The sequence below is a fragment of the Oncorhynchus masou genome, chromosome 13 (genome assembly GCF_036934945.1).
Source record: "Oncorhynchus masou masou isolate Uvic2021 chromosome 13, UVic_Omas_1.1, whole genome shotgun sequence".
NCBI classification, from domain to species: Eukaryota; Metazoa; Chordata; class Actinopteri; order Salmoniformes; family Salmonidae; genus Oncorhynchus; species Oncorhynchus masou.
Window position 1 is genome coordinate 54,270,005 of NC_088224.1, and position 16,952 is coordinate 54,286,956.

General features: G+C 45.9%; 1 protein-coding gene across 3 annotated transcripts in view; it reads right to left on the bottom strand.

Annotated features, from left to right (window-relative positions):
- Positions 1-16,334, bottom strand: part of LOC135552582 (cell adhesion molecule DSCAML1-like) — a 174,064-nt gene extending 157,730 nt beyond the window's left edge. For 2 of the 3 annotated variants that reach the window (XM_064984289.1, XM_064984288.1), the window contains exons 1-2: positions 16,131-16,334; positions 3,559-3,879 (exon numbers count right to left, since the gene is read on the bottom strand). In XM_064984289.1, the coding sequence (XP_064840361.1) occupies positions 3,559-3,879; positions 16,131-16,173 (364 nt within the window). In that variant the 5' untranslated portion in view covers positions 16,174-16,334. The remainder of the gene's footprint in view (positions 1-3,558; positions 3,880-16,130) is intronic. The other variant, XM_064984290.1, reaches the window with a different exon arrangement.
- Between the last annotated feature and the right edge of the window lie 618 nt (positions 16,335-16,952).

Below are 16,952 nucleotides of genomic sequence, written 5' to 3' on the forward strand. Positions count from 1 at the left end.
TGTCATATGATGGCTAAGCCTAATGTTCATGTTTTGTCATGTTATTCGGTGTGTCTATTCACTGTTCATGGGGCGAGGAGAGGACAAGGAGGGGCGGAGAGCAGAAGAGGAGCAAATGTGTAACAAGGAAAGAGAGGACGTTTTAAAGCAGAATAGGGATGCGCTACATGACTAGCGATGGATGGGAAGGCCTCCTATGAGAGCCAATGGAAGCATTTTTACTTATTTATTTATTTATTGAATTTTACCCCTTTTTCTCCCCAATTTTGTGGTATCCAATTGCTTTAGTAGCTACTATCTTGTCTCATCGCTACAACTCCCATACGGGCTCGGGAGAGACGAAGGTTGAAAGTCATGCGTCTTCCGATACGCAACCCAACCAAGCCGCACTGCTTCTTAACACAGCACCATCCAACTTGGAAGCCAGCCGCACCAATGTGTCGGAGGAAACACCGTGCACCTGGCAACACTGGTTAGAGCGCACTGCGCCCAGCCCGCCACAGGTGTCGCTGGTGCGTGATGAGACAAGGATTTCCCTACCGGCCAAACCCTCCCTAACCCGCGAGGCCAATTGTGCGTCGCCCCACGGACCTCCCGGTCGCGGCCGGTTACGACAGAGCCTGGGCGCGAACCCAGAGTCTCTGGTGGTACAGCTGCCGCTGCAGTACAGCGCCCTTAACCACTGATGGAAGCATCTTCAGTATCATTAGATATGTCTGTCAAATGCCGATGATGAAAATATGTGAGAGACTGGCTTTGACAAGGTATATGGGGTCAGGACTTTGACGATAAGAGAGGGAGGGAGAAACAAGAGAAAGAAAACAAACAGCGATTTTCATGAATGTACAGCGATCCACACAGATACCAGTGCTTTTATTGGCACAGAATCAGCATGCACGGGAGGGAGGGGGAATTAGAGGGGGGGGGGGGTGGAGAGATGAAGGGAGGGAGGGTGTCACACTGTGAGCTGTCAGCTGTCATCAGTCTCCGACGCCACCTGAGACGGGACGCACCACACCCTGCCGCTCACGCCCTGCCCGTCGCCCATGGCAACTGCAGTATGTGGATGTGAATGTGAATGTGAATGTGAATGTGTGTGTGTGTGTGTGTGTGTGTGTGTGTGTGTGTGTGTGTGTGTGTGTGTTCTGTGAAGGTGTGTGGCAGTAGTGGCAGAATACACAGGCGACTCCTGAGGGCTGCAGTTGAGGTGCTACAGAGTTGGTTGTGGGCGTGACGGTTGGTGGTTGTTCACAGACTCAGCACTTATTTGATTAATTGGGGTAATTATTTTGCAGGGAAGGTTGCCCTACACAGACGCTGGTTGGTAGGTCACTCTACAGCCGATGGGACGAGTGTCCCTCTGGGCAGAAATACCATAAGGGGTGTGGTGGGGGGAGGGAGGGAGGTTTGTCTTCATTTGGCCATGAATTTGGCAAGCGAACTGTTAAAAACTGAATCGCTATTGGATTTGTTTGATTTGATCTCATACATCTTTTAATGACTGTTGTTCTGATTTTCAAGACGCAGATTGTTCATTGAATATGTCGCTTAACGTGAGCTAAAACACCGACAATATTTCACCTCGCGTGCAACTCTGTCCAATCCCTCATGTTTACACTCATTCCCATTCCAGCTACAGTAAAAGCCCTGGTACAGCTACCCAGAAGAGCTAGCTTGACAAAAACGGTGTGTGTGTGTGTGTGTGTGTGTGTGTGTGTGTGTGTGTGTGTGTGTGTGTGTGTGTGTGTGTGTGTGTGTGTGTGTGTGTGTGTGTGTGTGTGTAGTTGGGGGACTTTCCAGTCCATGGACAGATGGAGAGACTGGGAGACAGGAGGCCTGCTGGCATAAGCAGGGGACAGGCTGGTGTGTGTGTGTGTGTGTGTGTGTGTGTGTGTGTGTGTGTGTGTGTGTGTGTGTGTGTGTGTGTGTGTGTGTGTGTGTGTGTGTGTGTGTGTGTGTGTGTGTGTGTGTGTGTGTGTATGCGGGTGTGTATGTGTGAAATCTCCCATTGCAGCGGGGCCAGCCCCACAGACCGGCAGTGACCTTGGCACAAGGCACTGGAGTCACTCTGCCAATTGTCTGTGCCGCTGTGTGTGTGTCTGCCAGTGGCATTTTAAAGAAGCAGGGTCAAGGCTTTGGGACGCTCGCCCCCCCACTGAGTCTTACTGTTATTTAGGGTACCAATATGGACGCCGTTGGGTTTACCGTTTGCTACAGCTGTTTTTGTTGTTAGTGTTGTTTGTGTGTCTTTTATTAATAGTGTTTGGGGAGTGGGTTCTCTTAGAATAGTGCTGAGAGTACAGCGTCAACCCATATGAGAAAGCATTTTCTTTTTGTTTCCCAACCTCTTCCCGGGCAGCCTTTCTCTTATGCTCATCCTCCTCTCATGCTTTGTGAAGACGCTGTGTTTCTATTTGCCCCCAGAACAGTGTTCAGTTGGGTTGTACAGGTGAAGCTATGTCTCCTTGTCTGGTCCTATCTAAGGCTCTCCTAGAAGTGTGTACTGTATGTCTGTATGTCTGTCTGTCTAAGGCTCTCCTAGAAGTGTGTACTGTATGTCTGTATGTCTGTCTGTCTAAGGCTCCCCTAGAAGTGTGTACTGCATGTCTGTATGTCTGTCTGTCTAAGGCTCTCCTAGAAGTGTGTACTGTATGTCTGTATGTCTGTCTGTCTAAGGCTCTCCTAGAAGTGTGTACTGTATGTCTGTATGTCTGTCTGTCTAAGGCTCCCCTAGAAGTGTGTACTGTATGTCTGTATGTCTGTCTGTCTAAGGCTCTCCTAGAAGTGTGTACTGTATGTCTGTAAGTCTGTCTGTCTAAGGCTCCCCTAGAAGTGTGTACTGTATGTCTGTCTGTCTAAGGCTCCCCTAGAAGTGTGTACTGTATGTCTGTATGTCTGTCTGTCTAAGGCTCCCCTAGAAGTGTGTACTGTATGTCTGTATGTCTGTCTGTCTAAGGCTCCCCTAGAAGTGTGTACTGTATGTCTGTCTGTCTAAGGCTCCCCTAGAAGTGTGTACTGTATGTCTGTATGTCTGTCTGTCTAAGGCTCTCCTAGAAGTGTGTACTGTATGTCTGTATGTCTGTCTGTCTAAGGCTCCCCTAGAAGTGTGTACTGTATGTCTGTCTGTCTAAGGCTCCCCTAGAAGTGTGTACTGTATGTCTGTATGTCTGTCTGTCTAAGGCTCTCCTAGAAGTGTGTACTGTATGTCTGTATGTCTGTCTGTCTAAGGCTCTCCTAGAAGTGTGTACTGTATGTCTGTATGTCTGTCTGTCTAAGGCTCCCCTAGAAGTGTGTACTGTATGTCTGTCTGTCTAAGGCTCCCCTAGAAGTGTGTACTGTATGTCTGTATGTCTGTCTGTCTAAGGCTCTCCTAGAAGTGTGTACTGTATGTCTGTCTGTCTGTCTGTCTGTCTGTCTAAGGCTCCCCTAGAAGTGTGTACTGTATGTCTGTATGTCTGTCTGTCTAAGGCTCTCCTAGAAGTGTGTACTGTATGTCTGTCTGTCTGTCTGTCTAAGGCTCCCCTGGAAGAGGCTGCTTCTGTTCAGTCTGAGTCTGACCTGCTTTGATGCGGATGTTGGGGCTGCGGATCTTGCCGGCCTGGTTCTCTGCGGTGCAGAAGTAGTCGTTGTCATGGATGTAGCTGTTGAAGGCGGAGGGCGAGAAAGGGTAGAGCTGGAGGGTGCCGTTGGCGTGCACGTGGCGGATGTGGGGCACATCGTAGATGTCGTCGCCGGTGGCCAGGTACCAGCGCAGGACGGCATGGGGTGCGCCGCCCGCAGGGCAGGGCAGGGACACCCCGACCGAGCTGGAGAAGGTCACCCGCTGCAGGGAGGCGTTTACAAAGTACAGCCGCGTCGAGACCACATCCTCACTGTTCACTGTGATGGGGAGAGAGAGACCCGGTCAGGATAATACACACACACAAAGGAAAGCTGTATCTGGGCCACATCCACACACACATACACACACACCCACACAGCCAACGTGTGGGCAGCCACCTGCCAATCTCCAAACTAGGTTATCTTCTAGAGATTTCCATCAGGTCAGCACAGCAGTTCCCAAAAATAGAATCAATTACTATTTCTCCATTAGGCAAATGACGTGACGTAATATATTCATCATTTATTTTCAGCTACATGTAACTCCGTTATGATAAGCTGGAGCGAAGCCAAACCACTGTTAGACACTCTGCCATAGGCTCATGTATACAGTCCACTTGATTTGGCAAGTTGCTCTGTACAATAAGGGCGAGAAAGGGGGTCCTGTGTGGCTCAGTCGGTAGAGCATGGTGCTTGCAACGCCAAGCGTCGTGGGTTCGCTTCCCGCTAGGGCCACCCATATGTAAAAGTAGTGGCCCCAGCCGACTTGTAAGTCGCTTTGGACAAAAGCGTCTGCTAAATGGGATATATTATTATATTATTATATATTAATAACTCAAATTAACCTGGGCATCGACTTTGATCAGGTGACACGTGACTCGCACGCACATGTTTGTGTTCGTGCGACTCAAGTGTGCCTCTCCGATCCACCTTAAATCGAAACGGGCGAACTGACTGCCAAACAGGAGCCCTTCCTTAAACCGGCACCTGATTTGGAGGTGTAATGGGTCATAACGAAGAAGCCATGAGGCTGTTAGAACAATACCTAGTCTGCCAGTTCAACCCATCTCACATCTATATCATCACCGAGAAACCTTCAGCATATCTCCAACCACAGCCCCGGAGGGCTGCTTTGCAACCACTATGGCTTTCACAAGCCGCCGCTTCAATTAATCGTCTTAGGGGAGCTACATCCCTAAAACATCCCCCCTGGCAGTGTCTCCTGGGAAGCAGCTAGACGTCTTTTGGGGGGGGGGGGTTTAGGGATAATTTCTTCTGAGTCAATGATATATAATTAATCCTCTTCCCCAGTTTGTGTCGACAATGTCCGGATTAGCCCCATCTTTTTCACTCTGAATGGCCCGGGACGAATAGCAGTGAATGGAAGTGGCGGCTAGAAGCCTCATCAAGGTAGATTTAGGAGGGGATCTACAGCACAGCAGATAACCTTACAGCTAGCCCTGTGCATTGATGTTGAACCAAATTAGCATTAGGAAAATCATTAAAAGAGCTATGAGGGTGGGGAATTCAAGGGGTTTACTTAACATTTTGACACAATACAAACGTTACAGATCACATCAAATTAATTGCACTGATGCATTGGAAAGAGATGAATTGATGTGTAACAGTTAAGCCTAGTATGTTTATGGACCTCTCCTATATACACTACATGACGCACAGTACAGCAGTGACCTTGGCATAGGGCACAGGGGTCACTCTGGCAACTGTTTGTGCTGCTGTGTGTGTCTGCCAGTGGCTTTTTAAAAGAGCGGGGTCAAGGCTTTGGGACGCTCGCCCACCACTAAGTCTCATTGTTAGTGAGGGGACCAGGATGGATGTTTGGTTTTCCGTTTGTTAAAGATGTTTTTGTTGTTAATGTTGTTTGTGTGTCTTCATTGTGTTCGGAGAGTGGTTCTCTTAGAATAGTGCGACGTGGACAGCATCAAATCATGCACTGCCTGGCCAAAAGTATGTGGACACGTGCTCATCGAACATCTCATTTCAAAATCATGGGCATTAATATGAAGTTGGTCCACCCGTTCCTGCTATAACAGCCTCCACTCTTCTGGGAAGGCTTTCCACTAGATGTTGAAACATTGCTGCAGGGCATGCTTCCATTCAGCCACAAGAGCATTAGTGAGGTTGGGCAGTGATGTTGGGCAGTGATGTTGGGCAATTAGGCCTGGCTCGCAGCCAGCACTCAAATTCATCCCAAATGTGTTCAGTTGGGTTGAGGTCAGGGTTCTGTACAGGCCAGTCAAGTTCTTCCACACCGATCTCGACAAACCATTTCTCTATGGACCTTGCTTTGTGCATGGGGCAGTGTCATGCTGAAATAGGACCTTCACCAAACTGTTGCCACAAAGTTGGAAGCAAAGAATCATCTAGAATATCATTGTATACTCTAGCGTTAAGATTTCCCCGGAGCTAAGGTGTCTATCATGAAAAATGACCCCAGACCATTATTCCTGCTCCACCGAGTTTTACAGTTGGCACTATGCATTGGGGCAGGTAGCGTTCTCCTGCCATCTGCCAAACTCAGATTCGTCCATCAGACTGCCAGATGGTGAAGCATGATTCATCACTCCAGGGAACGTGTTTCCACTGCTTCAGAGTCCAATGGCGGCAAGCTTTCCACCACACCAGCCGACGCTTAGCATTGCACATGGTTATCTTAGGCTTGTGTGCAGCTGCTCGGCCTGGAAACCCATTTCATGAAGCTCCCGGCAAACAGTTATTGTTCTGACGTTGCTTCTAGAGGTTGCTTCCGAGTTTGGAACTCGGCAGTTAGTGTTGCAATTGAGGACAGATGATTTTTATGGCCCTGTTCTGTGAGCTTGTGTGGCCTACCATTTCACGGCTGAGCTGTTGTTGCTCCAAGAAGTTTCCACTTCACAATAACTATTCAAATTCAAATCAAATCAAATGTATTTATATAGCCCTTCTTACATCAGCTGATATCTCAAAGTGCTGTACAGAAACCCAGCCTAAACAGCAAGCAATGCAGGTGTAGAGCACGGTGGCTAGGAAAAAACCCTCTAGAAAGGCCAAAACCTAGGATGAAACCTAGAGAGGAATCAGGCAATGAGGGGTGGCCAGACCTCTTCTGGCTGTGCCGGGTGCAGATTATAACAGAACATGGCCAAGATGTTCAAATGTTAATAAATGACCAGCATGGTCAAATAATAATAATCACAGTAGTTGTCGAGGGTGCAGCAAGTCAGCACCTCAGGAGCAAACGTCAGTTGGCTTTTTCTAGCTTTTCCTAGCCGATCATTAGGAGTATAATAACAGCACTTACATTTGTTTGGGGCAGCTCTAGCAGGGTAGAAATGTGATGAACTGACTTGACAGTGCCACGTTGAAAGTCACTGAGCTCTTCAGGAAGGCCATTCTACTGCCAATGTTTGTCTATGGAGATTGCATGGCTGCATGCTCGATTGTATACACCTATCAGCAACAGGTGTGGCTGAACTAGCCAAATCCACAAATTTGAAGGGGTGTTCGCATACTTTTGCATATATAGTGTAAATATTAACAAACAAAAGCCAAGAAACCTCTGGTACAGCACAAACAGAATGAAAAACTTGACACAAGTGATGGGAGGGTATTGAAAGGCTGAGATAGGAATACAGTCCTCACTACAGTGCCTTCGGAAAGTATTCAGACCCATTGACTTTTTCCACATTTTGTTCAATTACTGCCTTGTTCTAAAATTGATGAAATATGTTTTTCCCTCATCAATCTACACACGTTTCCCCATAATGACAAAGCAAAAACCGGGTTTTTAGAAATGTTTGCAAATGTATTAAAATAGAGAACAGAAAAACCAAATGTACATGACTATTCAAACCCTTTGCTTTGAGACTGGAAATTGAGGTCAGGTGCATCCTATCCCATCCTTGAGATGTTTCTACAACTTGATTGGAATCCACTTGTGGTAAGTTCAATTGATTTGATATGAATTGGAAAAGCACACACCTGTCTATATAAGGTCCAACAATTGTCAGTGCACATCAGACCAAAAATCAAGCCTTGAGGTTGAAGGAATTGTCCGCAGAGCTCCGAGACAGGATTGTGTCAAGGCACAGATCTGGGGAAGGGTACCAAAACATTTCTGCACCATTGAAGGATCCCAAGAACACAGTGGCCTCCATCATTCTTAAATGTGAGAAGTTTGGAACCATCAAGACTCTTCCTAGAGCTGGCCACCCAGCCACACTGAGCAATCAGTAGAGAAGGGCCATGGTCAGGGAGGTGACCAAGAACCGGATGGTGACTCTGACAGAGCTCTAGACTTACTCTGTGGAGATAGGAGACACTTTCAGAAGGACAACCATCTCTGCAGCGCTCCAGCAATCAGTGCTTCATGGTAGAGTGGCCCGACGGAAGCCTCTCTTCAGTAAAAGGCAAATGACAACCCACTTGAAGTTTTTTCAGAAGAAACCTAAAGGACTCAGACCATGAGAAACAAGATTCTCTGGTCTGATTAAACCAATATTGAACACTTTGGCCTGAATGCCAAGGATCACGTCTGGAGGTAACCTGGCACCATCCCTATGGTGAAGCATGGTAGTGGCAGCATCATGCTGTGGGGATGTTTTTTAGCGGCAGGGACTTGGAAGGATTGACGCAAAAATGAACGGAGCAAAGTACAGAGAGATCCTTTACCTTACCTGTCCTTGAGTGGCCCAGCCAGAGCCCAGACTTAAACATCTCTGGAGAGACCTGAAAGTAGCTGTGCAGCAATGCTCCCCATCCAACCTGACAGAGCTTGAGAGGATCTGCAGAGAAAATGGGAGAAACTCCCCAAATACAGGTGTGCCAAGCTTGTAGCATCATACCCAAGAAGACTCAAGTCTGTAATCGCTGCCAAGGTGCTTCCACAGAGTACTGAGTGAAGGGTCTGAATGCTTTCGTACATTTTATATTTCCATTTGGAATCGTTTTTAAATAGCAAAAAAATGTAAAAAATATGCTTGCTTTGTCATTATGGGGTAGTGTGTGTAGATCCATGAGGGGAAAAACATATATATATTTTTTTACATTTTAAAATAAGGCTGTAACCTAACAAAATGTGGGAAAAGTCAAAGGGTCTGAATACTTTCCAAAGACACCGTAGCTAATGGTGGCTCTCCCTCGCCATTCATCCATCCTCCTCCCCTTTCTTGTCCTCCTCTCATTTTTTGCATCAACGTCTTTGTTCTCTCCCTTCCTCACTCTCAATATCTTTCATCTCTCCTTCTTTTTTCTCTCCCCACCACTCTCAATCCATCCTATCCTGTGTCTCATCCTTTCTCTCTCTCTCTCTCCTATTATAGTCCTCCAGTACATGGCAGGATAGGTTGTGTGATTTGAATTTGCATGCCAGACGCAGAGAGTTAAATCCATATGATCTCCTTTCGCATTTAACACACACACAGTCTCTCCGCCCTGGTAATTGAACCACCATGGAAGGCCTCTTTCCCACTTCCCTGGTGTGTGTATGTGTGTGGGTCGGCTTAAATCAGGGCCAGGGAAGGGTTAAGGGGTACTAACAGAGTACAGGTGTGTGTGTGTGTGTGTGTGTGTGTGTGTGTGTGTGTGTGTGTGTGTGTGTGTGTGTGTGTGTGTGTGTGTGTGTGTGTGTGTGTGTGTGTGTGTGTGCGTGTGTGCGTGCGTGTGTGTGTGCTTGTTGGGGGCGGGGGGTCAGTGTTAAGGCTGATTGGTATTTAAGGTCAAGCTTTATGCTGGAAGTGTGTCGGGTCATTGATGAGGGGTGTGAGGTGTATGAGGAGAGGTGACAGTGTGTGAGTGTGTACATGTGCTTGTGTGCACATAAGTGCATGTGTGTGTGAATGTGTATGTGAGGTCCCTCTCCTATCCAAAATGGAGCAGTTCCTCTGTGTCTAAAAGGTGTAATTTAGGTTGAGTGCAATTTGGCCCATATCATGTGCCATATAAAAACACAACTCTCTGCTCATGTTCTGAGCGATAGACCATTTCAGCACCATGGACAGGGCCACACTGGCTTTTCAGTCTCACATTTACATTTTAGTCATTTAGCAGACACTCCTATCCAGAACAATTAGGGTTAAGTGCCTTGCTCAAGGGCACATTGACAGATTTGTCACCTAGTCAGCTCGGGGATTTGAACCAGCGAGCTTTCGGTTACTAGCCCAAAGCTTTTTTACAACAACAAAGAAAAAGCCCAAAATGGTTAAGAAATGAATCATTGAATCATCATTGAGCATCACTGTAATCTTAATGTTAAAAGCTAACAGAAAGACTTTCCACAAATAAACAACAGTGAACGCCTGCTGTGACGTCATACAAAAATGGTGGCCGCCGAGCGACATCAAAACAAGTCGGAGGCATTCCCAGATAGAACTAATTGGGAAGGAAGCAAACAGGCTACTGTGGATGAAGCGGCTGTTGTGCTGCTGTCCTATTGGCGAATCCAGGTCAGTCAGTTGAGCACAGTACAACACAGAGAGGGCAGTACAGTGGTGGACTGGACTCCCATCATGCAGCACAGGTTGTGGCCTCCAGCAGAAAGGCCCAAATAAGACGGTCATAATATAATCCCACAGTTGGGGTCTGGGGGAGAGAGAGCCAGGGGATGTCTCGCCAGACTGACAGGGTCTGTCAGCACAACTGCAAAGAGAAGAGAGAGACCAAAGAAAGAAAAGACAACACCCCACCCTAATAGTGGATATAGAAGCCCCGTACCCAATCCCAAATCAAGCCCCTGAACGATGGATGAATGTAAACAAGATGGCAGAAAATCCATCATACCTTCCAGAGGGCTACGTGAGATGATACAATGTTGCCTTCATCAGGAGGAAGTCAAGACATGCCTAGGGGGAGAGGTAGAGGCTAGGGCTTGATTTGGGATTTGAGGATTGGAGCAAGGGGCCAGTCTGTACCCCATCCAACAGGGAGTAATGGTGGAAATAAGGAGGGGAGAGAGGACTGAAATAACCCAAATTCTCCCTTTCTTTGTTCTGAGATGTCCAACGTGACGTCTAACTCACAGTTCTCCATGCCCTCAGGCTGCCCGCCCTTTTCCCTGGCATGGGCAGAAAGGGAGCAGAGGAGGAAAGGAGCGAGAGAGGGAGCTCGGCGCATCCATTTCAGAGGCATATTTTCCTTCCTTCTTCAAGCCTGAATGCATTGATTACAACAGGAGAAGGTCATTGTCATTTGGGTGAAGCTCCTGTTGGGCGAAGCCTCTTCACTCCGTCTCCTGCTCTTATTCTGTTGCTGTGACAGATTTGACTCAAGCCTCTCTTCCCTCCACACACAGACACATTTGCACATTTCCCATGTCCCCCCCCCCCTTTTGCGGGCAGTATGAAAATGGCGTATGAATATGTATGCCACAGAGGCAGGGATATTGCCTATGGTGAACCGCTATGCATAATGCAGCTCTTTCTGTCTCATCCACACACACACACACACACACACACACACACACACACACACACACACACACACACACACACACACACGCACACACACATCTCTGAGATTGATACCATCCCATGCACACAGGTCAATAAATCTTTCACACACACACAATAACGTACACACGCGTATACACATAGACATACTCAGAGGCAAGCGAGGATACGCCCAACGTTCCTGTTAAGGGTCTGGTGAATCATACAGAATACAATACTCGATATGTTCAGGCAACATAACTCTAATGTCATTGCGGTCAGTTACAACACCGCAATAACGTAGTAATGATGTTGTACAACCCATTATGGGAGAGCAAAGAAGAAATGATATTATTGTGAATGCTATTTGATACCCATTTTACACACAAAGACACTGAAAAGGATAATGCATTGGCATCACACTGAAATTACCTTGCCGTACTCATGCACGTGCGCACGCACGAACGCACGCACGCACACCCCTTCTCCAGATTATGCAGTGTCAGTGGAATATTAGGAACCATTTCAGCATTTGAGGATCCACACTCCCTCTTCAAAGGAATGACTTTCACAGTTGTGGAGTGAGTGTCAGATTTTGGGTTATGATTTATCCTCTATCCTTCACCCTCTATCCTTCCTTCTCTGTCAGAGATAAGCAGAGTGATAGTAAGGTGGCTCGAGAAGAGAGGGATGCAAAGGAGGGAAAAGAAAAGTTGGCCATGTCACTTTTAAAGCAGATTATCCTCCACATGACCCAACTCCTCTCCTCTCAACCCATCTACCCCCTCTCCCCTCGACCCTCTCTCCTATTCCCCCCCTTCTCCTCTCCTTTCATCTCCTCTCCTGGTGCAACAGATCTTATGAAAGTGGAGACAGGAGAGAATACCTGTTGAGTTATCAAACTCAATTGGACAATCAGAGTCATCAAACTCGATTGGATGTACAATTGTAAATAGGTCAAATCGTTTTTTACTTCATAAAATGAGCGTTCGTTTGTGTTCATATTTGTGTGTGTGTGTTTTAAGGCATTGGTGAGTTACCCATTGTAGGAGCAGAGGAGAGAGGCAGCATTTTCTATCTGTGTCATTTGTTTCTGTTTTCCCCCATATGGTTAAGTTAGCCCAGGCCTACATTATGCATGTGAGGAATAGGCTCCGTGGCTTTTCTGTTCACCGGCCAAGTCACCACCACAAACACTCAAAGATAAAAACAGCTGTTGCTTGCCAGAACAAAAGGAGGGGATGCGAGTTAACAAATAACAAGTTCATAGTTAAGGTGTTATTTAGGAGAATAGCCGCAGAGATGTGTATAACCGCAGAGATCGACTACTGTTGCTCAGTTATATTCAGCGAGAGAGAGACCTTAAATTGTAATGTAATTGAGAGAGAGGAGGGGGGGGTGTTCAGACGACTTGTTGCGGGATAACTCATGGCTAAGGAGAGGACAGGTAAGGTCGAGTCCACATCATTGGATTCAACATGAGAAACTTCATTGAAAAACGTATATTCAATTACATAAGTTGGCGTCAGATAACAATACCGTGAGGAAATGGGCACACGTGGCGACGTAGTAGCCTAGCCTATCACCAGGACGCAGACGCAACACCCCTCGACGCAGTGCAGTGGTGTACATTAAATTCGAGGCAGTCTATTTCTGAATCTGGCTCATAAGACAATTACTACGCGCCGTCTCACCTCTCAGTTTGTGTGTATTTTATTTGATTCCAAAATGACACTGCCGCCGGACCGGGCCTTGGTGGTAAATCAGACGAGTGCCATAACGGTTGACAAAATACGTTATGAGGAGAGCAGAGAGCAGCACGCCGTTGTCAGAACTATCTGGCCCAGACAATGGCAACAAACGGCTTTCCCATCAAATATAACACAAATGAGGAGGGAGAAGTGCAGTCCTCCAGTCAATGGACTGGTTTACTTTTGCAAATCAGTTGAAAATCCGGCTTTGGTTTCAGTTTAAACCAAAGCCTACTAATTACGCAGCTGGGAAGGGATGGTCATTTGGGTAAAACAAGAAGAGAAAACAATTTTTCAAATTGCATCCGGTAAGGGGACTGAGTAGAGAGAAAGAGGTGTGTGAGAGGGACATTACAGAGATTAGAAAATGGCCTCAAAATGCAGCATAAAGAATGCAATTATATATTTTGCGTAACAAAATGCTTACACATCACAAATTAATAAACACTGATGAAACGAATAATAATAATTATCATTATTATGATTAATTTTGTACAATAATAATATCCACAATAATAATATAGAAGGTGTTTTAATTTAGGCAAATCTTCAGAAAATCTGTCTCAGGCAAGATAATATCGCAGCCACCACAAACATCACATCGTTTATTTGACTAGTGCTTATCCTTAAAATAAAGATTGCCGCCCCCCCCCCCCTCCCATAAAGTAAGGGTAACGAAATGTGCATGCGTAAAACCCTACTGTTTAGATTTGTTAACTAATCTATTTATATCCTACATTCATCCTATGATTCATATCAATTATAATTGTACAGTCATACAATATTCGGTTTAAAATCGACTGGAGGCCTGTCAGCCTGAACTGGAGGAAAGCGGAATCAGCAATGAATTGATAAAATAACTAGAGTATCTCTCCCTCATTATTTTACAAGCCGTAGTCTTGATCAGAATATTGGGTGATTTGAATTTGTGTAGACATAATAATGATAAAACAGTATGCTTTAATTATCGCAAATTATTTTTGAACGTTAATAAATTGCAACAAATATGTACAATAATTGCCATCACCAATAGGCCTGATTGTTCCAGATGAATAGATGGCACGGATAGCATCTTTCCCTGCTGATTTGTTTTGTGTCTCAACACATTTCCATAAAATGACAAGCGACCCCACCAGATCATGACAAAGAAGAACGAGCGCCCCCCCCCCCCCCCCCCTTCCAACCAGCGGTTGATGTGTGCTGGTATGGCCAAGACGCATCAATTAAGGGACATCTGGTTATTCATATTGCACTAAAATGACTAATTAGCCTACTGGAAACCAACTACAACGAAAACGTATATGTCTGAGAACACCAAATCATGCATAAATGTTTGGAAGCGATATCCATCAAATTTAACACAGGGTGTTGTGTGCGGTTCCACGAAAGTGAGAACCATCATGGAGGCGCGGCCGACTCAGGAAAATACGCAGTCCTAATGCATATGCATGTGAGATTGTTGGTTAAAATGTCTCTCTGATCAAATCTTATCTTTAAAATCAAAACACAAATACGAGTTACGTTAAATCGCATAGTCAGTCAATACAAAATTGATTGTTGACAAAAAATAAATGAATAAAGGAAAAAACGATGCTAAATGGAAGTTGGTTATCTGCATCTCTTGCCTCCACTCTTTCCGCTCCACTGCCTAGGTGAAACCCCCTCCCTCCCTCCCTCCCTCCCTCCCTCCCTCCCTCCCTCCCTCCCTCCCTCCCTCCCTCCCTCCCTCCCTCCACACACACACACACACACACACACACACACACACACACACACACACACACACACACACACACACACACACACACACACACACACACAGTACATCTTGTTCAGTCACGGGACAAGGCGATGTGCAGTACATCATCTAAAAAGACCCGGTAATCCAATTAAACACAACAAAAACAACACAAAAAGCCTTAGTCACAACAGCAGCACCACGCACACACACACACCACACCATCCCCGACTGTTGGTCTGCAAGGATATAGGCCATGTATTTCAGATGTCTAAAAGAACATCCACTCATGGACACACAAAAATGAACAGAATAGCGATAGGGCCTATTTGCATGTGGTCCTAGACCTAATTACGTTTTTTTTTTTACAATTAATTATGTATTTATTTATTTGAACATATCTTGGGGTTTATGACTGAATTGTATCGACTAGATTACGTTCAAGTTGTTGAAATGGTTGACAAGCGTTCAATCTGAAGCGAGTATTTAATCAAAACCATATTCAACCTTCCTCTCGATCTGCAGTATTTTTCCATCCAATCAGTATGTAGAATCTGGGGCCATAGAAAAATGGAGGATGCATAATTACACTACTGATAATAACATCCGAGTGTGTCTGCATGCGCTGACCCGTGTCATTCTAGAAAGTGAAGCAAATTGCCGACAGTGGATACATTATCTGCCTAAAATCCCAGCGTTCAATATCCCCAGCATCAGTTTACACATCAATTGTTTTGTTGCCCTTATTGTGCGCTCATTTACAGACACACTAAAAGGTAAAGTCTTTCACAGACACTAAAAGGTACGCTCATTCACAGACACACTAAATGTTACGCTCATTTACAGACACACTAAATGTTACGCTCGTTTACAGACACACTAAAAGGTGCGCTCATTTACAGACACACTCAAATGTACGATCATTTACAGACACGCACTAATTTGGTACGCTAAAGAAGCCGTATTAACAAATCACACATAAGCCTGACACATTCTGTTATTTGTTATGGGACAGAGGAAAGAGAGCAAACACATGTACACTCGACTGCCCCTCTACTTTTCTGGTAAAAGTCCTACAGCTCAGAGACGCAGTTGGAGTATGTCTTTGCGCCTGCATGTCTTCCTCTCCTATTGTTGTGTCTCCATGTTCATGACAACTCGAGATGTGCATAAATGCAAACGGTGTTACCTCCCCTATCGTAAGTGCCACAGACAGCGTATAGGGGGATATGGACCACACTGCTAATCTGTCTGTTACTTCTCGAAATAAAGTCAACATATTTACGCAGCTGCATAATGTGTCCTTGGTTTTTATCAATACATCTGAAAGGAGGGATGGTGGCTGAAATGTGCTTCTAATTGTCATCCTCCGTCCTAAGTGGGCTTAAAGAAATGAAGGCCATCCAAATCAAGCTTTTTTTTATTCAAGTGAAGATAGGCCATTGACTTTAACTGACATTTAAAAGAAAATGGGAATTTAAAGTTGTGACTTTTGTAAATTAGCGCATTCCAACCCGACCTCATGTATTGAAGCACAACTAAACACACATAGACTATATGCACCACAACTTCAACGTTGCATTGGAGAGAGAAAAAGTTTGCGTGTCTTTCACGTACCTTCTTGGAAAGAGTACAGCAGGAATAAAGTTACCAGCCACATGCCATAAATAGCAGGTATATTTCTCAGGAATGTTGTGCAATCCCGACGAGTGCACGGCGCAGTGTTCGGCCAGACGAGGCTCGGTGCTGGAGTGGTGACGATGCTCACCGGCGATCTCTCCAGCCCTAGTCCCAGACTCGCCAGCGCCGTGGAACGGCCACTGATCTGGTCCCGCCTCCCGCACCCTCCCCTAGCCGGGACTGTCATCCGAGAGGGCCCCTCCCCTGCTATTCTAATGATGCGCGGTGATGGAGAAGTGAGGCAGTGCATCTACTGTACGAGGATCACAAGCACGGAGAGCCCGGGAGAGGGGTTTGGCGTGGCAGAGAGCTATGGAATATGGAGCGCTTCTTTTGCGCGGATGGGGGGTTGTTTGTGTATGATTCTGCAGCGGTGGGTGTTTGTTTATGGGGGCTCAGGTGTGTGGTTCTCGAGGTGTGATAGAATAGGTTTGCTATTTATCTGTAAAGGTCCATGGACGCGCGCACCTGTGGACTTTTGGGGTCTTCACTTCACATCCGTCTTCACTTTGCGCACAAAGGAGTTCACTCATTCAGTGATTGTGTCAGCTTGGCACAATGGATATAGATACATTTTCGTTTGGTAGTCCACTTTAAAAATAAAGGTGTTATTACGTGCTATTTTTTGTTGCTTGGGTAGCCTAATATATGCAAAATTGAGAGACTCAAGAAGCAATTTTTTTGTCAGATCGTTATGATGATCAAACAATGAATCTCTCTCTCTCTTTCACTCTCGCTCGCTCTGGCACAGACGCAGAG